This window comes from Selaginella moellendorffii, unplaced genomic scaffold, assembly GCF_000143415.4.
Source record: "Selaginella moellendorffii unplaced genomic scaffold, v1.0 SELMOscaffold_23, whole genome shotgun sequence".
Lineage (NCBI taxonomy): Eukaryota > Viridiplantae > Streptophyta > Lycopodiopsida > Selaginellales > Selaginellaceae > Selaginella > Selaginella moellendorffii.
In genome coordinates this window covers 1,695,347-1,710,070 of record NW_003314284.1, presented here as the reverse complement: position 1 = coordinate 1,710,070, position 14,724 = coordinate 1,695,347, and the positions used below count along the sequence as shown (strand labels likewise).

The 14,724-nt window shown below is 44.5% G+C and overlaps 6 protein-coding genes across 6 annotated transcripts; 4 read left to right on the top strand and 2 right to left on the bottom strand.

The window, feature by feature from the left end:
- Positions 1-430: 430 nt before the first annotated feature.
- Positions 431-928, top strand: LOC9656000 (heavy metal-associated isoprenylated plant protein 20). The gene is made up of 3 exons (XM_024678944.1): positions 431-480; positions 553-628; positions 689-928. Exons 1-3 carry the CDS (start codon positions 472-474, stop codon positions 901-903), a joined length of 300 nt encoding a protein of 99 aa, XP_024534712.1. The 5' UTR covers positions 431-471; the 3' UTR covers positions 904-928.
- A 340-nt stretch (positions 929-1,268) lies between these two features.
- On the bottom strand, positions 1,269-2,519 carry LOC9657072 (heavy metal-associated isoprenylated plant protein 3). Its single transcript, XM_002973897.2, has 3 exons — positions 2,245-2,519; positions 1,875-1,950; positions 1,269-1,814 (listed from the first exon to the last, which is right to left on the bottom strand). Exons 1-3 carry the CDS (start codon positions 2,302-2,304, stop codon positions 1,453-1,455), a joined length of 498 nt encoding a protein of 165 aa, XP_002973943.2. The 5' UTR covers positions 2,305-2,519; the 3' UTR covers positions 1,269-1,452.
- Positions 2,520-2,719: 200 nt separating this feature from the next.
- LOC9655999 lies at positions 2,720-4,248 on the top strand. Its single transcript, XM_024678996.1, has 7 exons — positions 2,720-3,022; positions 3,161-3,271; positions 3,340-3,480; positions 3,544-3,636; positions 3,686-3,811; positions 3,867-3,983; positions 4,038-4,248. The coding sequence occupies exons 1-7, from the start codon at positions 2,732-2,734 to the stop codon at positions 4,173-4,175; spliced, it is 1,017 nt and encodes a 338-aa protein (XP_024534764.1). The 5' UTR covers positions 2,720-2,731; the 3' UTR covers positions 4,176-4,248.
- LOC9657071 (protein odr-4 homolog) lies at positions 4,244-6,077 on the bottom strand. The gene is made up of 10 exons (XM_002973896.2): positions 5,788-6,077; positions 5,639-5,734; positions 5,508-5,587; positions 5,329-5,454; positions 5,147-5,261; positions 5,014-5,083; positions 4,849-4,958; positions 4,699-4,802; positions 4,532-4,628; positions 4,244-4,482 (listed from the first exon to the last, which is right to left on the bottom strand). Exons 1-10 carry the CDS (start codon positions 6,058-6,060, stop codon positions 4,264-4,266), a joined length of 1,290 nt encoding a protein of 429 aa, XP_002973942.2. The 5' UTR covers positions 6,061-6,077; the 3' UTR covers positions 4,244-4,263.
- A 129-nt stretch (positions 6,078-6,206) lies between these two features.
- On the top strand, positions 6,207-8,256 carry LOC9655998 (flagellar radial spoke protein 3). Its single transcript, XM_024678726.1, has 8 exons — positions 6,207-6,395; positions 6,452-6,571; positions 6,702-6,836; positions 6,904-7,038; positions 7,102-7,245; positions 7,304-7,408; positions 7,457-7,546; positions 7,603-8,256. The coding sequence occupies exons 1-8, from the start codon at positions 6,207-6,209 to the stop codon at positions 8,056-8,058; spliced, it is 1,374 nt and encodes a 457-aa protein (XP_024534494.1). The 3' UTR covers positions 8,059-8,256.
- A 1,896-nt stretch (positions 8,257-10,152) lies between these two features.
- On the top strand, positions 10,153-12,436 carry LOC9657069 (transcription factor bHLH85). Its single transcript, XM_024678917.1, has 5 exons — positions 10,153-11,662; positions 11,765-11,923; positions 11,987-12,052; positions 12,120-12,185; positions 12,249-12,436. Exons 1-5 carry the CDS (start codon positions 10,550-10,552, stop codon positions 12,336-12,338), a joined length of 1,494 nt encoding a protein of 497 aa, XP_024534685.1. The 5' UTR covers positions 10,153-10,549; the 3' UTR covers positions 12,339-12,436.
- Positions 12,437-14,724: the final 2,288 nt, after the last annotated feature.

Sequence of the window (14,724 nt, the reverse complement as noted above, 5' to 3'; positions counted from 1 at the left end):
CCACGAGCAGGACAAGTACCTCAAGGTGCGCACCCCCGACCGCCTCCAAGCCTGCTTGCGCGTCGCCGCCAAGCTCCTCCAGGTGGTGGATTTGCTCAATGTACGTTCAAGTCAGTTTTTACTTTGTTGACCCGAGTCCACGCGAAATGTTCGTCCACTCGACGCAACCCAGACTTCCTGGTCAAGGAGTCAATTCAATGGTAGGATCCAGTCAAACTTTGCAATGTAGAAATTGGTGGCCAGGCGTGACGATCAAGGATGGAAGTTGTGATCTAGTTCTGGAGCAGGGAAGGTTCTATTGCTTTGTCGTTTGGACTTTTTGTCTTTCTTTCGATCGAGTCGTGTAGCGTCCGGTCAAGCGCCTGTGTCACAGGTTTTGATTTGGTCTCAGTCTCGTCAACTTTGCGATGTGGGAATTGTCTGGTTCCATACAAGGATAAGTTTCATGATGCATTCTCTGGCGGCACGAAAATGTCTCAGGTGGGTTCTCTTTGCAAAGTTGCGAGTTTCTTTCATGGCTGCTCAATTGATTACAAGTTTTTCGTGCGCCAGATAGTCTCTCTGCGAGTGAACTTGGATTGCTCGGCTTGCAGGAGGAGGATGCACAAGCTGCTCTCCACAATGCGAGGTACACATACGGAATCATGAAACCCTACTCTTGAATTCATGGAATTCCTGGTCTTTCTAGGAGTGGAAATGGTCGAGATTGATGTGCCCGAGCACAGGGTGATTGTCCGCGGGGAGATCACAGAGAACGAGGTGTTGAGGGCAGCGAGGAAACTTAAGAACAACGTTACCACTTGGGAGCCGCCGGTGGAACAGGAAGAGAAACTAAAGAGACCCCCCCTTGTTGACCGGCATTTGACTGGACCAAGTCAAGTGCTAAGATTTACTAGATGTTAAACGTGTTCTTGTTCGTTCCTGTCAACTTCCACCTTTTTCCATGGAATCCTCTTTTGCATATCCCGTATTTCAAACTGGCGGAGCGAATCCGCTAAGTCTTATCAAGAGAAATGAAAGGAATCCCACGAAGAAGGTGGCGGCGATGGTGGCGAGAGAGAAAGAATTGCTGTGAGCTACAAAGTTCTCGACTCGATGATTCCAGATTTAATGGCGGCCACGCGAGGCTCTCCTCTCCATGGTGGGAATGATGAGGGGCATCTATCTTCTCCATCTTGTTGATGGCTGGATGGAAAAATCCTGGAGGGAAATTCTACTCGATTGCACTGGAATCGATCTGGGCGCGAAAAGCTACTTGCGCGAAAGAATTCCACCGATGCCATACCTTTGATTGATTGATATATGGTCAAAAAGAGAAGGTCGATCCGATCAAAACAAACAAGACGAAGAACTCTCCTGTACAGATGAAACCACACCTAGACCAAAGCCGGCGTAAGAAAGCCCATCACTGGATCTATCGATCCATCGGAGTGAATCCGAGACGATCCACGATCACATAATGCTACAATTGTTGTTGGGATTGTCGTCGCTGAAAACGTAGGTGAAGTCGTTGTGGGCGATCCTGGTGATCATCAACTGGTGCTCGTCTTTCTTGCCCGACGATTTGCCGCCATCGCCGTCTTTCTTGTCGTCCTTCTTGGAGCCTCCCTCGTCCTTCTTCTTGCTCGACGAATCGTCGCCCTTGTCCTTCTTCGATTTCTCGTCCTTGCTCTTGTCGTCCTTCTTCTCCTTGGGCTCGAGCATCTCGACGTGCTTGCCCGTCTTCTGGACCCTCTTGAGCACCTTCTTGGGCTCGACGTGGCCCACGACCGTCACCTTGCCGGATTTCTCATCCACAGTGATGGAAGTCACGCCTGCGAGAGACACGAGTTCCAATGTTCGATCATGTGGATGTCAAGAAGTTGATCGATTACCTTTGAGGGTCGCCACCGATTTCTTGACTCGCTTCACGCAATTGTCGCAGTGGAACTGGAGCTTGAGCACTGTGGTCTACCAAGCGGAAGAAAGATTTCGTTAGCACTACTGGAAGAGCGGCGATGACGATGGATGAACAGGGAGAAGAAAACAGAGCAAGGAAAGAGCCAAGTTTGAATGCGTCAATGCGAGCAATCGATTGATCCAGGCCACGCTAAGAAGAACAAGAAGAACAAGAATCGATGCGTGCGAGGAAGATCAAAAGCTTAAGAAGAGAAAACTCCTTTCGATTCGAGACGCGCTGTATGAATTCTTCCCGGAAATGCAAATGATCGAGAGGGAGAGAGAGGAGGCATAAGATCGCACTACCTGTGGCTTCTTCTCCTCCTTTTTCTTGTCGTCCTTCTCGCCCTTGCCATCCGACCCCATCTCCAGCCGGAGAGCGCGGAGATAGAATCGCCCACAAAGCGCGCGGGCGAAACAATGGTCGATCAAGCAAGCAAGAAAGAGAAACCCACGCGGAGCTGGGAGGATCAAGCACGGACAGGGAGATTTGCTGACCGATAACGCTCCAAATTCTCTAGGCTAGGGGCGGGGCCGAGCTCTCGACTCTTCTTCCTCTCTATCTTTCCCTCCTCTTTCTTATGCGTGAAGAAACAAACGCGTATGGCTACTGTTTGAGTCGTCGTCCTCGGTCTAACAAAGCACGCTCTGTTGTGAGTCGTTATCACGTGGTCAAATCGTGATAAGAATGCCGCGCGGTACGCAGGGCTGTACACCGCGCGGTACCGGCAGTTTAAAGTGGTACTGCCGCTCAGGGTTTAGGGTTTACGTGTGGATAAGGTACTTCCCAGCTATGGCGATGGCGTCGCGCTGCGCGCTCGACAGGATCAAATGTGGGAGGGATTTGTCCTGCGCTGCCACCGATTCGCATGCGGCGCCCATGGCTCTGGCGTCTGCGGCGCTCAATGCGCTCTTCTCGTACAAGCCCTTCTTCAAGCTCGCGGCGGGCAAGGCGCGGGGGATGATTGTCGAGCGGGGCGAGAAGATTGGCTACCCGTGGGAGCCGGAGCTCGCCAGGCTCAGGGAGAATGACTGGGAATCGGAGCTCCTGGCCGTCCGGGACGTGAATTTAGAGTACCCAGAGGTATGTACAGTCTCAAAACTCTCATGGTTCTTCATTGTCTTTCATTGATATCTTCTATCCATTTGTTTGATCTTTCGACTTCCTGCATTGTTCTTTCGTGATGGTCTAACGATTGTTTCTTCGTTTTCAACTCGGCAGTATTATTTGAAGCCTTTCCACGCGTACGATAATGGGAACTTGTCATGGGACGCTGCCTTGGAGGTTGATCTCGCAGCCAAATCCGTCCATGCCAATGTCTTCGATCCAGAGGCAACGTCTGTTCTTTTCTTTCCACTTTGTTCGTGAAAAGCTGAGGTTTGGAGGCGCTAACTTTGCAGAGGAAAAAGCTCGATCCTGATGGGGATGTAAAGCTGCGTGATTCTTATCACCAAAAGATGCTACCAATGCTGCGTGTTTCACCGGGAGACGTGCTGGATGTTGGCTGTGCGACTGGGCTCAGTACGTTTGGACTCCACAAGGTTTTTGCTTGCTCTCTATTTGGCTTTCTATACGTATTTGTTATTTCTTTCTGGTTTTTATAGGTGTTTCCTCAAGCACAAGTCGTGGGAGTTGACATGTCACCGTATTTTGTGTCCGTGGCAAACTACAAGCTCAGGGAAGCTTCAAAAGCCTCGGTATGCTTTTGTTGATCTCTTTTGCCGTTTTAACTTTGTACTTGTGTAGGATCGAAAGCTTCCTTTGCAGTTCGTTCATTCTGCGGGAGAATTCACGGGTCTTCCTGACAAAAGCTTCGATCTTGTCTCGATTTGCCTAGTCTGCCACGAACTTCCAAGGAACGCAACTAAACAGGTAGAGACTGTGTTCATGTCGATCTAAAGTTTGCTGGACCTACCGATATTTGCAGGTCGTCGAAGAAGCAAACAGAGTCTTGCGGATCGGAGGAGCATTGTCGATAATGGAAATGAATCCATACTCGGCATCGCTTCAAAGAATGGTGAATAACATATTTGCTTTCACAGCGGTACGCGATATGATCTTGACGCATCAAAACTACTAACTGTCTTCGTGTCCACAGTTTAAAGCAACCGAGCCTTACTTCGATGACTATCGAACGTTTAAGATCGAAGAAGCCATTCAAGACTGCGGCTTTAGCTTCCCGGCTCAAGTGGAAAGCTCCCCGAATCACAGAACTATGGTGGCGCACAAGGTTTGAATCCGTTTTCAGTCAGCCAAAAGATTGGCACGAGAAAAAGAACTTGCCTTTAAAACTAAAACCAGTTAGACAACTCTCAAAACCATTCTTATTTCCGGAACAAGGCTACAGCCAGTGCAACTAGGATTGGGATGAGAATCCCAAACAATGCACTTATCAGCGAAAAGAACTTGCTCCTGGCCTCGCCTTTGGGAGAAATCTTCGACGTTTTGGAATCGGCTGGAGTGAGAGTGAAGAACTTTTCAGACTGGAGAATGTCACCAGGCAGTTCCTGCCCAAAGAGGTATGTGTATCGCTCTCTAATTTCCTGCAAAGAAAGGAGCATTAGTGAGGAAGAAACGAGCATTGTTTTCTACCTTGTCAGTCTCGCTGGGTAGCAGATAGTCGCAAATCAGAAGTTCATTCCATGGTAGTAAAACTCTCCTGGGAAGAATAAACTCCGCTCTGTCTTGGCTGTTTATAAAGCGAGATTTAACTCAGGTTCTCTCAAGAAAGAAAAAGAGAAGACAGTGATCTTACTGACCCGCAATGTGATAGAAGTGATAGAGGCGCTTGCTCGGCCGATTGTTGCTCTGCTTCTTCACAAAGGATGTCGATCCTATTGCGTAGGCTGGCGATTATATCTTCCTGTTGAGACGAGTTTATATAACACGAGAGCGCGATCAACATGTACCTTGATAGCATCAATTGCCATAGACGCAGGCTCGCGAGGAAATCCGTAAGCTCGAGCATCGACAGATCCTTTGACGTTTACGTTTCCTGTTACGATCGCCGGGTTATCACCTGCAACAGAAAAGCCATATAAGTTGGCCACAAGGAAATAGTAAAGGAAGGAGACCTTCGACAACTTCTTTGTTGTTAAATGGAAGAAGAAGCTGGACATCCCCCGAGTAGTTCTCTCCTTCTTGCTAGCAGCAGGGAAGCAAAGAGATAAAACAAAGTCGATCGTGAAGAGAAGTTTAAGGCCTTACGAGTTCGTTATTGATGAGCACCTCGGCAGATTGGATGACTTTAATCTCCGAGGCTGTCCATGAAAGCAATTTGTTTTTGAATGTGTCAGCTTGAGCTGCGGAACGAACTGGTATGCTAGAAAGAGAAATGAAGAAAAAAAGAAAAAAAAGTGCGTTTAGACTTCACACGACTAGAAACGCACCTTGCATCAAACGAATACGTGCACGTCAAGCTCTGCAGATTTGTCGAAATCTTTGCCAGCTTCCACTCGCAAGGCTTTAGCGAAGAACTTCCATTCGGCTCCACTGTGCATACTTTACAAGCCAGCCTATCCAAAAAAAAGCATATAAAGATGGTGTTGCGTAGAAAAATATTTCCAACCTTCTTGGGCTTGTAGATATCTGTAAAACAAAGCGCTCCTGCGCAGAGATCGAAGTGACAGCGGCCACAGCATTTGAGACCTGCCGAGAGGAAAAAAATAAAAACCATAGCAAGAGCTCGAGAAATCTTACCTGACAAAGAATAGCAGTCGATTGCTTGAAGGCGCTGTCTGGAGCAAGGCAATACAATCCAACCACACCTAATCCTCCTAAAAGCATTCTAGAGATCTTGCAGAGAAAATGTGGTAGCTGAATGAACGAAGGAAAAGTAAAATTGGTACCTGTCTAGCATGCTCCGCTACCCATTCAGCATCAATCGAGAGCGCCATGGATCCAGCTCCAGATCGTGACCGAGATTGATTGCCAGATGACGAGAGAAGCACTGCCGCATCGCCTCCATCTTCCTTGACGGGCGTCTGCACCAATCCCACCACAAAATCCCTCCCGCCGGAGCCCAGCCTGCCGATCAAGAGCCCTAGAGCTACTGCCCGGCCCGCCGCAACGATTGAATCCACGGCGCCGTCGAGCGCCTCGTCTCCCACCACAGTCCTCATCAGGGGGAGGAAATTCGTTTAGGGCAAAGCATTTGCCCTTTTTGCCCTAGGATAACGAATCTTATTTGCCCGGGAAAGTAGTATGTTTAAAATGGTGCCCATCCATTGCACGATCGATTTTGCCCTGCCCTAGAGGAGGAGGAGCGATGGGCGTGGATCGGAATTCCAGCCGCAGTGCCGTGGCGCGGGGATCGCCATCGCCGAGAGCCGCCACGGCCGCAGCGGCAGCGGCTGCTGGGGGATTGGCGCCGCCCGTGGCGATGAGCGGCGGCCCTCCTCTCAATCTCATGTTTGATCCGCGGGTAGTGCGTGGTCCGACCTACAGTAAGATGAAGGTACGCGGATCTTCTCTCATCTCGAGATTTCTTCCTCAAGGTCGTTGTTTCTTCAGACTGGATTCAAAGCTGAGCCTCCTCCCCCAGAGAGGAAGGCCGTCAAGAAGAAAAGAAAAGTTCCTGCTTACAGTACCACACCTCCTACGATCGATGGAAGAAAAAACATGGACATCCAGGTGAGTGTTTAAATAGCGGTGGAACACAGCTCATTCGATTTTTCTTTTTTATTCTTCTAGAACATAAAACACAAGAACTTAAGAACTGGAAGCTATGAGCCAATCACGAACCTGGTGTGGTGATGCGCAGACAGATGTCTATCTGGAGGAGCTAGTTGACAGGATTCCAGAGTATGACATTGATACTCAAACTGATCCGTTCTTGGACAGACCAGCCACTCCGCTTTTTATTCCACAGAAGCCGGGTCCGGATATCGGGACACAGGTAATGCGTGAGCTTCGCTTTTATCCCTTTTAACAGTTTGTTTTCGAATGGCTTGTTCCATTTCCAGATCGAAGAAGGAGACCTCTTTAATTTCGATGAGGAGGTTGAGCCAATGCTTGAGGTGTTGGTAGGCAGGACCGTCGAGCAGGCATGGATGGAAGTAACGGAAGAACGGCAGCTTGCCGAGTTGCACAAGCACCAGGTTGGCGCTTTAATAACCACGTTGCCTTTTGCATTTTAAAGCTTTGAGCCGTGGGTGTTTCAGGATCATTTCGAGAAAATCCGTGCGGCAGAACTGGTTGCGACACAGAGAATGGAGTTCTCCGAATGGAGAAAGATTGAAGAAAAGAAGAGACGTGTTGAGCAAGAAAAGAAACGGCTTGAAGAAGAACGGAAACTGAAGGAGCTAGTAAGTTTCAAATCCATGTGACGACTAAAGCTTGATGCTTATGCGTGTGCTCTTGCAGATTGAAACTCAAAACTTTGCAAGGGAGTATTTGAAGAAGATGACAGACTCCGTGCTTTCGTACCTTGAATCTGAGGACTACTTCTATGACCCTGTTGAACGAGAGGTGACTTTTTATTTTATTTCCTCTCGGGAGTGTAGCAATGCCCTGCAGGTTGAGAACCATTTTATGCCAATGCTGGCGGAAAACATGGAGAGGGAGTTGGAGAAGATTGTTTGCGCTCGAAATACATTGCACTGTGTGGTATGCAAATTGGGATGTTTAAACTGTAGATGCATTCGCTCACGCATTCTTTGCAGGTGGAGGCTGCCACGATTTCCCAAGAGTCGAGGGCATTGAATGTTGTTAGCGCCATGGTCAACACAATCATTATGTCCGTGGAGTCCTACATGACGGAAGTTGCTACAGCTGATTCCGCTGATTATGTGAGGGACGTGCTGGACATAGTCGAGCAGACTACAAGAGAGCTGACAGCAAGCTCGACGACATTCTTCTGCGACTTCCTGCGCTACTTCGAGTCGGTTGAGATGCAAGTGGTGTACGAAGTCCGGACCATGCTGAGAAGGGTGATTACGAGACACGAAGAAGAGGAACAGGTGGCGGTGGAAGTCGGGGCGATTTTCCGGAGGGTGGTAGAGCAGAATACCGAGCCCCCGCCAGCACCTCCTCCAGAGCCAGCTGCGGCACCGCCGCCACCACCGGCAGAGGGTGAAGAAGCTCCAGCAGAAGGTGGAGGCCAAACAGCAGCGGAATAGGATACGGGGGATTATGACAAGGTGGCCAGATTGTAAACACGCTTTCGTTGTTGGTGGAATGCTGGTTTTCTAGCAGGCACGATCAGTTTTAATTCCTTTTTACAACTTGCTCCTCACATTCTTTCTAAAAAACACTAGTAGTAAATTGTTCTGTTTTGTTTTTATTCGGTTGTTAAGTTTAAAATACAGAGGCGAAAATATTTCTAGACTACAAGTCTTATATCACGTCTACTAAATTCTTTCTAGGCAATACATCGAAGCTCATATCAATCTCTAGAATTGTATGCGTCCGCTGGTTGTGCGATCCCTGTTGTAGGGCTCCACCACAGCTATAGCTCTAGAGAGGATTCTGCATCTTTTTACTCCATAGCTATTTTTGGAATCAAAGGTATTAAGTACGTAGTTTATTTGCAAAGTATTGAGGAAACTTTTGATAAACCCTATTTGCTTCTCCGATCATACAGGCATGTTGAAGACACTTCAGAACACCAACGCATGTGTCACGGTCAGGGTCATCCACGAGGAAAAACGAACGTAGAAGAACCGGAGGAACATTGTCACCGTATAAGTAAGAACGTTTGAATAAACTCCTACAACAATGGGGAAAAGCCCGACCACAAATGCTTGAATTCACCACACCCTCAAACAAATATTTTGAATCGCTGCGTCCAATGAATGCCTCTATAACAGTTGCAGTCTTTGCGTCGGTGTGATCTCCAAATTCCATGAGCAAGGCGACAGCCTCGGAGACCTGTGCCTTGTCTTGAAGAAATCTCCGCATACATGGGACGACATCCAGGCTATCAACCGGGACATTCTTGAGCTTCGCTTCTTTGACAATCACCATCGCTCTGCTAAAACCGACATCGTTGACATTAAGCACTTCGTTGTAGCAACCTGGCGTTGCTCCAGCCTCACACTCCTCTGCCATTGCAAGAAACAGATCATATGCCTCTTTGGGTGATGAACTCCACTCAAGGATTGCTTTCTCGAACACCCTAACACTGCGTTTGTACCCAAGGGCCTTCATTCGCCCAAGTAGATCCCTCTTCACATAATCTTTTCTTCCGTGTGGTAATTTCGGTTGCAATCCAAGCAACACCAATTCAAACGTTTCACCATCGCAGTTCTCGTCGAGCAGATCCGAGGCTGTGACGATGCAATCTAATTCCACTAGCTTCCTTACCATCTGTTGGCGACAAAACCTTTTGCCTGTGACCTCGTCAAATCTAATGAGATCCTCAAGCTCCAGATGACCATATTCCAACACCAGGAAAAAGACCATATCCAATCGTGCATGCTTGGCTCTCTTTGCTTCCATTGCTAGAATACTAGGGTAAATAGGTTCTATACTTTTAAGGACTTTGAAATCCAAATTTGATAATAGAATAAGGAAATAATTCTGGCACAGGTGGGTGAAGTTGAATTAATGTATCTGCTGGAGATTTTGCTTGCGTGGGTTGATTGAAAGCAGTGGTGAAGCGCTTCCAGGGTGGTGGGTGCATGCCGCATTTATTACGAAGGACGCGGCAATAATTGTAAGCACGCCTCCTGTGCACATGCAACACATGGAGAGCGATTAAGGTGAGATTAGTGTCCCCGCAGTAGCGAGCAGCAAGCACCTTAGGACTTGGGCATGTGACATCACAGCGGATTCTTGACCTTTTAGAGCTCCTCCGCTTCTTTGGCCACCCTTTTTTATTCGCCTGTTGAGTGTTAGTGTTTCTTCTCCTCCGCCTTGTGCCAAGCGAGGCGTAATAACAGATGCTGCGGTTCGTCTGTCCTGCTGCATCCATTTTGTTTCGTTTTCCTGCTTGGCTTTCCTTAAAGTTCCTCGTTGAAACTTGTGAGCGAGAGTAAGTTTGTTTATAGGTAGTGTGGGGCATGAGGTTTGAGCTTGCTCTTCTCACCGTTTGAATCCCAGAGAAGGAGAGAATTAGAGCGAGCAAGCTGGCAGGATGGGCTGGATAAATCATCCGCGGGGAAATGTTATTTAAGGGATGGTTTGACTTGGGAGAGCTTTCTGCGCAGCTCGCGCGCTTCTTCCTTGCTCTGACTCTGGGGGCGAGGAAAGAAGAGCTCGACAGCTACACGGAGGTCTATTTTATACAGCGCCTGTACATGCTTGCTGGGATTGAAGGGGGGAGGGGCCTGATCTGAACAGCAGCAGCTAGGCATAGCTTGTCATTATAGGCTTCGTAGCTCCGGCCAGGGGCAACCGAAAGAATCCACACGGTTCTAGTTATATAACTTGTTCGTCTGACACTGGAGATCTCGTCCTTGTTTAAGTGGTGCCGCGGCGCGTGTCGGTTTGGTTCCCTGTGGAGACACTGTATTTTTGCGACTGGATTTCTGGGGCCCTCGACTTGTAGAGGTCTCATCGCTGCGATCGGGCGCCCAGCTCGGGCTGCTCGGGAGGGGAGAATTTTGCTTCATGCAGAGCTTTCTTGAGCTCTAGTATGGGTTGGAGGAGTGGCCGGACACTAGTGCAATGGGAATAGTCTGCGAGCCTTTGTTCTTTGGTGGCGATCTCACGAGGAGGAGCTGTAGGAGGAGGCAGGAAGTGGCTTGCCGGAGCTCGAAGGGTGATTGCGATCCAGGTGGTGGCACTGGCGACTCATGCTTGACGAGTGATCACGAAGCGGCGGCAGCGGCGGCGGCGGAGGATTGCAGCACGGAGCTTGAAACGGCTCCAATTCGCGGTTCGTGTAGTGTCAACGATTCGTCTGCTGGCTCGAGTGGAGGGAGCAGCTCCTCCTGGACATGGCAGTCGAATTCTCCTGGGAGAATTGTTGAGAATGTCCTAGAGCAAGTCCAGAGCAAGGCATCATCGCCATCATCCTCTCCGGCAGCAGCAGAAGCAGCAGTCCAAGGATTTTCAGAAGGGGAGCGCGCAGTAGAGAACTGGCACAATCTTCTACAAGCCACCGACTTGCGTGACGATGGAATCGAGACGCTCCCGTCGCTAGTTTCCGCTGCCTTTCCCTCGGATCAGGAGCAGCACAAGGCACGGTTTCCGAGCTGGGACAACCGGCCTTCAAAGCTCTCAAGCCATCATCAAGCAGACTACGGTTGTTTCATGCAGCAGGACGGTGCGGCATTTGGTAGCAGCAGTAATGTGTTCAGACCACCACCGCAGTTCGTCGACAGTCACAACCTCAGCTTGAGCAGCCAGGGGATGCTATTCGAAAGGCAGCACCAGCATCAGCAGGAATTCAACAGCTTTTCTTCGCATGTTTCGTATCCTCCCGGGGGGACTTTCAACTGTCACGACGGCGTCGCTGTAACTACTGGCAATTCAAGGAGCAACCTTGAGCTCCTCCTTGGATCGAGCGCTATAGATTTCAAGCAGCCACAGCAGGAAGAGCAGCAGATTACAAGTCAGTGTCAAGGAGCTTTTGGTGGCAGCTGGAGTGCGAATGGAAACTTCGGAATTAATGGTCAGGCTGCGAGGAGGAATCACACGGGCGATGGAGGAGGAGGACAGTCACAGGCGCAGCAGCTACAGTCCATTTTTTTGCCGGGTCAAGGCAGCTCCAGGAAATCTGGCATTAAAACCGTGGAGGAGATGTCAAGGAGATGCTCGCTCCAAGAGAACAACAGGGTAAGCGTCTCAAATTTGGTTCTTGCAAGCGTGTGCGGTGATCTCATGGCTGACGGAAGAAGTGGCTGACTTCTCTCTTTTCTTTCTGTTGGTTTTGATCAGGATGCAAAGCGTCACAAAGGCTCCACCGCGCAAAGGACAAGGTTTGGCGCTTCTTCCAAGAGAGGTAACTCTCACAAGCGGGAACCCGCGCTCAACACTAATCTTAAGCCGCGAGCAAAGCAAGGTTGTGCTAATGATCCACAAAGCATTGCTGCCAGAGTAAGAAAGAAAAGGAAGAAAAAATCGAGTCAAACTTACACTGGTGTGATGTTTTTATTGCAGCAACGAAGAGAACGGATAAGTGACCGGCTTAAAATCCTGCAGGAGCTCATACCAAATGGATCCAAGGTAGACTGGGAGAGCATTGGAAACTCTTTTTCTCTTCTTTTGCATTGGCTGATTTGTGGAAGAGCAGGTCGATCTGGTAACCATGTTGGAGAAGGCCATCAACTACGTCAAGTTCTTGCAATTGCAAGTCAAAGTAAGCTTTAGCTGCATTTGTTGAAGGCCTTTCTTGCTAAATCTCAACTCTTTTTGCGCAAAGGTTCTTATGAACGATGAGTATTGGCCACCAAAGGGAGATGGAGAGGAAGGTGAGGAGAGAGCAGCAGTGTCGATTGGACTAACTACCTAAAGTAAAACCAAAAGAACTTGGAAAGACAATCATCTATCATTCTCATTATCAATCATTCTTAATGTCAATGAAACATTGAAAGTTTGGTTTCTTTTTTATATTGTAAGTATGAGAACTTATTTTCTATAAACTAATTTTGCACTTCTTAAGATTATCCAATGTCTCAGAAATACTTATTCATGAGCAAAATTAGTTAAACAGTAATTTGAGACATAAATATTAAAATAAAACTAATTCAAGCCAAGAACATTATATTTCAATTTTACTTTAAACTTGTGATTTTTAATTAGTATTATTCTAAGATTTTAATTAGGATGAGTTTGTTCATAAAAATTTACTTTGTATGTATTTTAAAATCTCTAATTTCGTAATCAATTTAATTTAATCAAGTAAGCCATGTTTTTTTTATCATAAATAATTTCTTCACTAGGGAAGGTTCTATGATTTTTAGCTAGCTTAGCTTTGTTTCTTCCTCATTCTTATATGTCAATAAGAGTTTGGTAATCAGTATATGCTTGCGGAATTTAAATATATATAGCATCACTAATATTTCATATCATCCCTTATTTATTTTCATTATGTAATGATAACTAAAGCATTAAAATAATATATTTTGTAAATTAATTTTCCTCAAGGACCTTGCACTTTTTATATTATGTTTAAAATATTTTTTATGAGACTCTTTTAATAATATTTAAATTTATATTTAAATTTAAAAAATGACATCATAATACATATTAAAGTGAGTGTAAAATAATATTGAAAGTTATAAATATTGCTTTTGCAACTTAGTCATAGTTAAATTCTTTTTTCTGGTATCTATTCCTAGTAAATTTAAAATATTTACTAAACTAACAATAATGTGTTAAGCACTTCTTAATTTATTCCTAATTTTTTTTCAAATTCTTTTTTCCTAAGATAAATGGACTTAAGGTTCAATTACACTCTTTATAAATATAAATCTATAAGTTTTTAACATCCTCCCTTGATATATTAAAATTTATTTATGGAGCTCTTTAAATTTTAAACATTAATTAAGTATTTTAATTCAAAAATTAAAGGTAAATATTTTAATCTAGATTATATAATATAAATATTTTAATTTCAAACTTTGGGACTCAAAAAGAATGTTTAAATCTTTTTGAAAGTAATAATAACTAATATTCTATTCACTAATACAAATAAAATATGTTATTATTTTAATGCAAGATTTTAAAATAAATAAATTTTAAAGTGAGTTTAAAAATCATAAAACCTAGAGATATAAGTTTTATCTTATGCAAAGTTCAATCTAAAAAATATAAAACTTGTTTTTAATTTATTTGTATAGGTGAATTATTTAACTTAAATAATATTAGAAAATAGTTCTTATTATACTTATAATATAACATATTTTTTGTTTTAAAAAAATTAACAAAATAACAAATTTATAATTTAAAAAATAAATTATTCCACAATATTATCTATGAATTTTATTTATAAAATTGAATATAATAAATTTGAATTAACTAATATATATAATTTTTTAACTAATTCTTTGTTTGATTTGTCATATAAAAAAAATATTTTTGTGGGTTAAAGTCATCAAGGATTAATATATATGATAAAAAAAATGAAATAAAGATGATTAATGAGATACTTCTTTAGTATAGTGCTTTAGTGTGTTGCAATTACTAAAACTCAAGAAGTAATTCTAAAGTTTTAATAAGTTAATATATAAATTTATTTATAAACATCATTAAATATAAAACTTTTACCTAAAGAATATAAATATAATAACTTGATTTCATTTTGTGATGTAATATGATACTATCATTATTTCATTCATATTAATATAAATAAATTTACTACTTTGAGGGGTTTTAGTTGAAAGGATAAAACTATAAAGACTATATAAACCCATGAATTTTTTATTAGTATTAGCTTTTAATAAATTAAATTGTAGAATAAACCAAAAATTTATTAACTAAGTATTAATTATTTATTAACTAAGTATTAATTATTATGAAAAATCAGATTTTTCAGCTAACTATATAAATTTTAAGAATAAATCACATATGTAATAGTGTACAAACAAAATTCATGGTCAAAAATATCATAAAATGAACATAATCAATTCTTCCTTTAGAATATCTTTACAGAAAAGTTGTAAAAGTAAAAATAAAATTTGGTAAACACGTGGCAGGTTTTGACTGGCCTAAGAAACAAAAGCGGAAAAAAAGCGGGGCCTCGGGTTCCTTGCTTTGTCAGCACCAGCTTTTCTAGCCTACCTTGTTGGTCACGGTTAGACTCTCTCACTCGCGTCGCACATACAAAGCCCTTCTTCCTCCTCGTCAATCTCATCCATTCAACCCAATCCAAGAGCTAGCGACGTTTTTGTTTTGGG